Source organism: Vombatus ursinus, unplaced genomic scaffold (genome assembly GCF_900497805.2).
Source record: "Vombatus ursinus unplaced genomic scaffold, bare-nosed wombat genome assembly UNPS02014789.1, whole genome shotgun sequence".
In the NCBI taxonomy this organism is placed as follows: domain Eukaryota; kingdom Metazoa; phylum Chordata; class Mammalia; order Diprotodontia; family Vombatidae; genus Vombatus; species Vombatus ursinus.
Genome location: NW_020954567.1, coordinates 15,584,578 through 15,594,619, shown reverse-complemented (window position 1 = coordinate 15,594,619; position 10,042 = coordinate 15,584,578). Strand labels below are relative to the sequence as shown.

General features: G+C 39.5%; 1 protein-coding gene across 1 annotated transcript in view; it reads right to left on the bottom strand.

The window, feature by feature from the left end:
* PAPPA2 (pappalysin 2) overlaps positions 1-10,042 on the bottom strand; it is a 326,265-nt gene that overhangs the window by 211,012 nt on the left and 105,211 nt on the right. Inside the window, 2 exon segments of the mRNA XM_027868368.1 lie at positions 2,593-2,786; positions 8,427-8,518. Coding sequence (XP_027724169.1) covers positions 2,593-2,786; positions 8,427-8,518 — 286 coding nt within the window.

The window sequence follows — 10,042 nt, the reverse complement described above, 5'->3', positions numbered from 1 at the left end:
CAATACAATACAATACAATACAATACAATACAATACAATACAATACAGTACAATACAATGTTCAGTAGTTTCTAAATCCTTCAGGCTGTCAGTTTGAAACCAAAGTGGTAGTGAACCTGTTAGCTTAAAAAATCAAAAATTCCCAGCCAGCTGTGGAAGGGACATCAGAAAGCATCTATTCCAATTCCTACAACAATCTCAAAAAATTGTTTGCTAGTCTCCTTTTGAAGGTCTCCTAGGACAAGGAACCACAACAGAAAGTCACTTTTTCTTCTGAAACTGCCCATTCCACTTGGGGAGAACTCAAGGGGCAGCAAGTTATTTTCTCTTCTTTAATTTGCTCTGGAATCTTCATCTCTGCTACTTCCACTCACTGTTCCTAGTTCTGTCCTCTAGGACCAGGCAGAGAATAAGTTTGATCCATCTTCCCCAAGGTAACCCTTTGAGTGCTGAAGACTTCTTTCATATTCATTTCTATCTCCCCTCCTGCTCCCATCTTTTGCTCTTTGGGTTCAGTTCAGTTGTTTTCCAGTCATGTCTGACTCTTTGTGGCCCCCACTGAGGTTTTCTTGACAAAGATACTGAAGTGGTTTGCCATTTTCAGCTCATTTTGCAGATAAGGAAACTGAGGCAAACAGGGTTAAGTAACTTGCCCAGGGTCACACAGCTAGGAAGTGTCTGAGGCTATATTTGAACTCAGAAAGAGAACTCTTCCTGACTCCAGTCCTGGCACTCTATCCACTGTGCCACCTAGCTGCCCTGTTCTTTGGGTTAACCACTTCTAGTTTCTTTAACTGATCTCTGTATACTATGGCTTTGAGTTCTTCCATCATCCTGGTTGTCCTTTGCCTGGAAATACGTTCCACTCTGTCAGTGTTTTTTGTTTGCTTTGGTTTGGTTTTATTTATCTTTCCATAAAATGTGGTAACAAGAATTGAAAGTAACACTCTGCCCAATTTCTGCCCTTTTGGATGGATAAGCGGGTAGGGCACTGCTGCTGCTGTGGCCCCCTCAGCAGGGGCCAGACACTAGTGACAGTTTGCCTTTAGTGGGATGTTCAATTTCTCTTCCATCTCCAAATCCTACTTGGGACAGAGCATAACCATTTATCCTCTATGCTGGACTGTAGTGGGCATCATGATGATACTTCTGGTGCCTCTCTCTTAGGATTGTTAGGAGGTTCATGTGTATTTAGAGCACTCTGTAAACTGTAAAGCACTTTATAAGTGCTAGCTATTATTATTATGAGTATTTTCTTTAATGTTCTCAACCTACAAGAAGTTTCATAGTTAGCATTTCCCCCTAGGTGTACATACACATAAACCAAGGCAGCTAGGGGAGAGAGCACTGGAACTGGAGTCAGGAAGACCTGAGTTCAAATCTAGCCTCAGACATTTACTAGCTGTGCGACTCTGGGCAAGTCATTTTACTTCTGTCTGCTTCAGTTTCCTCATCTGTAAAATGAGAGATGGGGAGAATAATGTCCCCTACCTCCCACAGTTGCCATGAGGAGGAAAGGGAATAATATTTGGAAAGCACTATGTAAATGCTAGCTAATACTACTACTATTCTTATTACTAGTTTCCATTCCTTCCCAAGTGGTAAACATCAGCTCTGTGTGGCTAAAACGGAATCTATCCTTTTATTTTAAATGTTTCCTGGAGAAAGAGTAGTTCAGTAGAGAGGTGAGACAAAGGATTCATTCCCAGGCTGTTTTCCAGGCAGCATTATCACAGAAGCAATCACAGAATCTCATAGTTGGGACATCACAGGCCATGGGAGCACATGCACACACACACAATATCTCCAACAAGTTGTCAAACAGCATCTGCTTAAAGACCTCTAGTGAAAAGGAGCTTACTACCTCGAGGTGTTCCATTCCAGATGGCTCTAATTGTTAGGAAACATGGAGGCTGAATCTGTCCCTTTGAAATATCTACCCATTGCTTCTGGTTCTGGACTCTAAGATCAAGCATGACAAATCTAATTCTGCTTCCATGCTCTAGCCTTTCAAATTCATTAACTGCTCTGACCTCTCAAAGGGCGAAAGTGGATGATGAAGTCAATACAGGAAGGGCTTGGCACCTCTCTTTTAAATCCTTTGTCTTAGTGACTGAGAGAATAGTGATTTCATCTTTCCTAAGAATGGAGCCCAATTCAAATACAACAACTGCTTTGACAATTGAGTCTTCTAATGTATATCCTGGCCTAGGCATCTGAAGTAAATCTTCTTTTTCTTAGCTCACAAATAGAGCTGACCTTACAAAGAAGGTATGTGATAATTTGAAAGGTCCCAAACATGGCCCGCTGTCACAAAATCTTTACCCATACTGTGTGTTGGAATACTTCAGATTTCACTATTACAGAATCATTCCGCTGGGTCTTATGATTTATTGATTTTCAAGAGCTAACTTTAAGATACAAATGACCTAAGGGAAGGACAGTGCCTTATCAATTAAGACTTTTTCAGAGATTATGATAGGTCATTAGAGAAACTGATGCAGAATAGGTATATACAGGGATAAGTAGGTACCAAAGATAGACTTCAACTAATTTACCATTTACTTACCCTGGTCATAGGACTTGACTTACCTTGGAAAGAGGTTCCCCAGTCACCAAGGAAACAGGGCACATCTTGTTATCCTGATGAGATGTATAAGCCTGAGTGGCCCATTGATCCAGATATCCTTTGGGAGCATAGAGGCCACAGTCTAGGATGCTGTTTATCTTCTCAAAAGGCTCACATATTCCATCTCCCTCATAGATGTAGCACAGGCTTGGCTCCCCTGTCAAGATATTAGGTGTTGGAAGCAGAAAAGGTCTGAGCACTTTCTAGGACAAATAGTTAGAAAATGGGCAACTAGTACCATAGAAAGGGTCTACCTTGGTTTGATGCCACTCATCACTTAAAAGGGATTTACAAGACTAGCTTTACAAAGGTTAGATGACAGAGGCATCTAAGTGGCGCAGTGGATAGAGTGTCAGATCTGGAATCAGGAAGACCTGAGTTCAAATCCTGTCTAGCTATGTGACTTAACCTCTGCCTCGGTTTTCTCAACTATAAAATGGGCATAAAGCCACTTATCTCCCAGGGTTGTTGAAAAGATAAAATGAGGTAATATTTGTAAAACATTTTGCAAACCTTAAAATGCCACATAAATGTTAGCTACTGTTAGAAGTCTTGGAGATGATTAACAAATTTCTGCTGAATTAAATTAATTTCAATCCATTAATTCATACGAGACACCCTACTTGCAATTTATGTAGTGATGATGCCTATTTCTAGGCATGTAAGCCAAGTAGTTAAATTTTCTTTGACTAGTTTGCTGAAACATGCAGATATGGAGCCCATGTACCTACTTAGGCATGCATTTTCTATAAATATTTGCAGATATATCCCAAATGACCCAACCACCATGAGTTTGCTGTTATAAGTTCATTATAACCAAGGCCCACCCTAATATCCTTTTACCAACTCCTAGAGTGCAGGTCAGCCTTGCCCTGTTGCCTAATTTAAGTCATTGTCTTTTTCTTGGGATCAATAGAATCAAATAGAATCAAACCAGTTGGGAGAGCCACCCAGAGTTTTCATTAAAAGCTCTATTCAGAAAAAAAAAAGGCATTAGATGGATTGCTCATCTGACTCCTTTTGGAACTCAAAGGAAAAAAAGGACAGAAAAAATAATGAGATGTTTTAAAACTCTTAGTCTAACTACTGTGAGTAAAGAGTCATTGTTCCATTGGTGATTACTTTTCCATCAGACTCCTGAAAAGCTGAGAGTCAAGGAGATGTAACTCATGAACCCCACACACTACTAATTTAATCAAGTAACAGAAATGAGTCCTGATATTTAGGCAAAATATGTAACATACAACCTCTAATCCAATGCTCAGAACAATCCTGAGAGGGAGGTGCTGTTATTAAACCAATTTTACAGAAGAGGAAATTAAGACTCAGAGAGGATAATTAATAATAACAATGATAGCTAGCATTTATATAGCACCTACTATGTGGCAGGCATTATGCTAAACACTTTACAAATATCTCATTTTATTCTCACAACTCTGGGAGGTAGAGTCTATTACTGTCCCCATTTTACATTAGAGAAAACTGAGGCAAACAGAGGTTTAAGGGACTTACCGAAGGTCACACAGCTAATAAAAGCCTGAGGCTGGATTTGAACTCAGATCTTCCTGATTCCAGACCCAGAGCTCTATCCACTTCACATTTTAGCTGCCTCTCTGAAACTCTCTGAGAGAATTAATCTCTTGCCCAAGGGTCACACAGTGAACCCAGATCTAAGTCCAAATTTAGCACACCTCACTGCCTCAAGTACCTTTCTGTCTCCTTCCATATTTAATACTAATGTTCAGTATTTTTCCACTGCTGTTTTTAAGAAGACATAGATATATTTTCCTCAGCTGAGTAAAGTGTTAAACACACACACACACACAAAACTGGCTTGTTTTCATTTTTTGTTTGTTTTTTAAAGATGAAGTATATATGTTCATTACAAAAATTTCTTTTTTCTTTTTTTCCTCTTTAATGGGGGGAGTTGTTGGGAAGGAGAACTGTGAAAAGATTATTTAAAAACAAGAAGAAAGGAGGATAAGGACTGCATTTTTATATACACAAAGAAGAAACCAGAAGAAAGTCAGAAAGAAATCAGGCAAGTAGGAAACTTAGAAAGTTATATGTTGAATTTATCCTTTTCATGAAGGAAAAAAGCAAGCTAAAAATAAGAGATTGTGCATGTAAAGTTCTCTTTCTCTATTGAACTTCGTATATAAAAATATTCATTTTATTTGTTATCTAAGTTCAGAATAAAAGAAAATAAAGACTTAAAAAAAGATGAAGTATGGCAAAGTGGATAGAGTGCTGGCCCAGAAGATCTGAGTTCAGATCCCATCTCTGACATACACTGGTTGTATGAACCTGATTTATAATTTTCGAGGTGTCAATGTTCACACTGAAAATTTAACTATCAGCAGGTAGGTGAGCTCCAGGACAGCCCTGTGCAAAGAGGCTGTAACTCCGCCTTGGAGTACAGAACCAGTCAATGCCACCTTCTATATCCACAAGATGACCAAGAAGGCAGACTGGGCACTCCCCCGGGGGCTGGGGAATTTTTCAACGTCATTTGTGCAGTGGATGGTGTGGATACCCAAGGTGAAATCTGGGTCATAACAATTCTGAGTGGTCCAAGTGGGCAGAAAGGGAAAGACTGGAAGTTTGCACAGGAGTGGAAGACAATGAAGTGGAGGAATGATGCTACATGGGAGATAGGCCTTCCAACTGTTTCTCAAGGCAGGTGGGATTTGACCCATTACCCCACCCTCAGATTGGTTGATCATCTACCTATTCAGATCAAGCAATGGCCCTTCAGGAAGCCAAAGCCCCCATTTGGCAATGACTGCCTCAACCAATGAAATCACAAGTCCACTATGAACAAACCAAAACAAATTTTTAAAAAGTGCTAAGCTCAATTCATGTTATCTGCTAAAGGAGTACAACTGCTGTCAGACCCCTTGAACTTTTCTGTGTCCTGGGGCAAAAATCTGATCACTTCACACTAGTTCCAGTTCTGTTTCACCATACTTGGTATGTTGATATAGGACAAAATGGGACTGTGTGCTGGGTTCTGTTTAACATATTAGACTTGACTGTGAACTTTACTGTTTACTGCAACAAATAACTTTGAGAAGCTACAGAATGTGCTTCCCTGGAAGGCTTTAAACAGTATTATTTAGTTCCAGTTATTCTTAGATTTGGGGCACTAACCAAATCAAATGAAAGAAGAGTAGAATGTAAAGCTATACTCAGGTTCAAAAATCAAAACTTGGCTAAATGGTAAATGTAAGATCATGTAAAAAGACCCAATGAAAATCATCACCCAGATGAACAGTGTGGCATATGGCTGCATTAGAAGTTGAGGAGAGCTTAGGCTGAATGGATGGAAGTCTAAAGCTCGGAACCAGTGACATGATGCTCCCCCTCGACTTGGATTTGGTCAGTCAGCTTCTAGAGTATTGGGTTCATTTCCAGCAGACAGGTTTAGGAGGGACGTTGACAAATAATAGTCACCAATAATTCAGATAAGATTTACAAAGCAAATTCTTCATAAGAACTGACTGGTAGGGGGCACTTGAGCATATGAAGACAAGGTCGAGGTGAGGGGACTCAAAAACATTTCATCTGAAGAATAGTTGAAAGATGTGTGTGTATGGGATGGGACAGGAGGGAGGGGCAGGACTAGTTAGCCAGAAGATAAGAAGACTTATGGCAAACATAATAGTTGTCTTCAAATACCTGAAGCACCATATAAGTATTAGTTATTACCTTTAATAATAATAATATTAATAATAATAATTTTTATTTGAAACCGGTTACATTTAATTTGTATGGCTCCAGAGGACAGAACAAGGATAAAACAGTGGGAGTAAAGGGAAGCACACATCTGTTCATTATAAGAACTTTCCCACATCTGAGCTGTTAAAAAATGACACATATTATCATTGGAAATGGTGACATAAAGTACCTTTCAGTTCTAAATCTATAATCTTATAATCTCAGCTAAGTGGCACAGTGGGTGGAGTCCTGGACCTGGAGTCAAGAAGATCCAAATGTAAATTCTACTTCAGATACTTACGAGCTGTATTTTCTTGGGCAAGTCACTTAGCCTCTGTTTGTTCACTTTCCTCATCTGTAAAATGGGGATAATTATAGAACCTACCTCCCAGGATTATCTTAGGGATAAAATAAGATGTCTGCAAAGTTTTTTTTTTTTTAACAAACCTTAAAATGCTATATAACTTCTAGTTATGATACTTATTATTGTTCTCCTCCTTTCAGAAGTCTTGCTGATTTGACATCTACATCTTCTCATGGATCTTTCCCCTCCTCTTCACTCACACCCTAGTTCAGTCCTTGATCACCTTTCATCTAAACTACTGCAATAGCACCTGATGTCTCTTTGCCTTCATTCTCCTCTCTAAATCATCTTCTACACAGCAGCTAAATTGATATTGCTAACGCATAAGTCTGATTCCCTTGATCAAAAAGCTTCCTTCAGTGGACTTCTGCTGTCCCTAGGATGAAATACAAAAATATGGTGCCAGCCTATCTTTCTAGACTTACTTATCATTATAAACTGATTTACTTACTAATTGCTGCACAGGCACTCCATCTACATGCCTTTGCATATAGACTGTCCCCCATGACTAGAATGTTCTCCCTCCTTATCTCTATAACTTAGCCTCTGCAGGTCCGGTAAAGGCTTAGTTCATAGGATTGCATTTTAGAATCATAGATTTAGATCTGGAAGGGACCTTCAAGGACATCTAATCCAACCCCCTCATTTGACAGATGAGGAAATGAGGCTCAGAGAAATTAAGGAGCTCATAAGGACACTCAGGTAATCTGAAAGTGGCAAGGCTGTGATCAAAACCCAGGTTCTCTGACTCTGAATCCAGAACTCCTTCCAATGAGCCATTCTCATTGACACCATGTGCCATCTACTCCGTGAGGCCTTTCCCCATTTATCCAGTTGTCAGTGTCTCCTGTCTCCAAATACTCGTATTCAGTTGGTATATATTTTTCATTTACTGATCTGTGTACATGTTGTTTTCCCTCAAATGTGATATAAACTCAATAATAGCAGGGCATCTTCCATTTTTGTCTTCCTATTTCCAGTGCCTAGCTCAGTTCCTGTCACACAGCAGTCACACAATAAATGCTTGTAGAAATGAATTGAACAGCCCAGATAACTACCCATAAAGAATTCTGTAGAGAGGATTCCTGCACTAAACAGAAGACTGGACTTGCCGCTGTTGTTGTTGTTGTGTCAATTTAATCATGTCCAATTCTTCGTGACCCATTTGGAATTTTCTTGGCAAAGATACTGGGGTGGTTCGCCATTTCCCTCTCCAGCTCATTTTACAGATGAGGAACTGAGGCAAACAGGGTGAAGTGACTTGCCAAAGGTCATACAGCTACTAAGTATCTGAGGCCAGATTTGAACTCGGGAAGATCAGTCTTCCTGATTCCAGGCCCAGCACTCTATCCACTGTAGCAATCTTACTAGATGACATCTATTTTCCTTCCTTAGGTTCTATATCTCTATGAGCTAAGAACCTAAGCTTTTAGAGTGAGGAGACCATATCAAGCATATGTTCTGCACAACACACAACAAATTGTGTCTAATGTCTATGAAGTAAATTAATACTAAATGAAAATTATAGTTGAGCTTTTATAGTTTTTGACTCAAATACAAAAATGCTGCCATAAGCAACATGGATGAACAGTTGTGCTCCTCACCAGTGAATGGCTAAGTAATAGTAACAAGAATGAAAAAAAAATGATTCCTTTTCACTGACAAAAGCAAAGAGATCCAAAAACGGCCCCAAGGAGAATGTTCTAGACTCACCCACACAGTTGAAGCCTTTTTCCTTCTCACATTTTCTAGAGCAGCCATCTCCATCAAGCAAATCTCCATCATCACATTCTTCTCCCAGACTCCTAAGAGAAAAAGAGTGAGAAATGGTGACTTTCCCTTTGGTCTTTGTGATAAAGCAAGTTAAAATACGTTGCATATCCTGTTATGGTAACTTTATCCAGTTCCATAACTTAAAATTATTATCTCTGTATCTTAAAATAGTTTGTAAAAATCAACAAAACTTCTATAAACTTTTAAAATCTCTGATGTATTTAAATAAGCTAAGTAAGAATCAGGAGATCATGGTTGTGGCTTGTTCACGCCACTAAGTTCTATGACTTTGAGCAAGTCACTTGAACTATTTTGGCTTCAGTTTCCTCATCTGAAAGATGAGAAATTTGGACTGGTCACAAAGTCCCCTTCCAACTTGAACATATTCATTATCTATGCTATTTGAGGAAGGAGGGACTTCAGAGGTTTGGAGATTTAGGGCTGAATGGGACCTAAGCAGTCACTTAGCCAAATCCCTTCATTTTACATAAGAGCAAGCTGAGGTTCAGGCAGGTTAAATAGTTTGTCACACAGTTCATAGAAGCATAGAATTTGAGAGTTGGAAAGTAACTCAGTGGCAATCTAGGAAGGAATCCCCGCTGCAACATACCCAACAAGAAGTCATCTAGCCTGTGTTTGAAGACCTCCAAGAAAAGGGAACCTGCCACCTCTTCAGGCAAGCCCATGGACAGCTCTAATAATTAGGAAGTCTATCTTGACATCAAAGCTAAATTTTCTTCTTTGCCACTTCCACCCAGGGCTTGTGGTAGTTCCCTCATGAGGCAGACAGGATGAGTCTAATCACTCCTCCATGTGACAGTCCTTCAAATACTTTAAGATATTATGTTCTCCCTTTGGTCTTTTCTTCCCCAGGCTAACCATCTTCAAATGAGCCTCACATGACATGGATCCAAGGACCTTCACCATCCTGGTTGTCCTTCTCTGAATGTTATCCAGTTTTTTGATGTAGTTCTAAACTATGATTTCAGAACTGAAAACAACACTCCTAAAAAGAGCAGAGTATCTATGCAAAGAATCAGAAACTAAGGAGGTGATTTTCAAGTGAGGTGGAGTTGAACAAACTATGGTATATGAATTATATTGGGTAGTATTTTGCTGTAAGGAATGATGAAAAGGACAGTTTCAGAGCAACTTGGGAAGCCTTATATGACCCAATGTAAAGTAAAGTGAGCAGAACCATTTATACAATTACAACATTGTAGACAAATGCCCACAGTCAGAAGATAGAGTGACATTCCAGAGACTACAAGGAAGTCAGTGGTATTGGATTGTCAAGTATGTGAAGAGGGGAAGATAAGGAATAAAGGAGAATGGAAAGATGAGTGGTAGAGGGAGGGAAGTTATAAAAGGCTATGAATTCCAGAGTACTTTGGTGATAGGAAGCTAATGAAGTTGATTGAGTTGGGAGGTGATGTAATAGATAATTGTGCTTTAGGAAGATGACTGTAGTAGCCCAGCAGAATATGGATTGGGGTGGGGAGAGACTTGCGGCACTTCTGACTTAAATAACCACAGTTCTGAGTTTATTTGGCCCC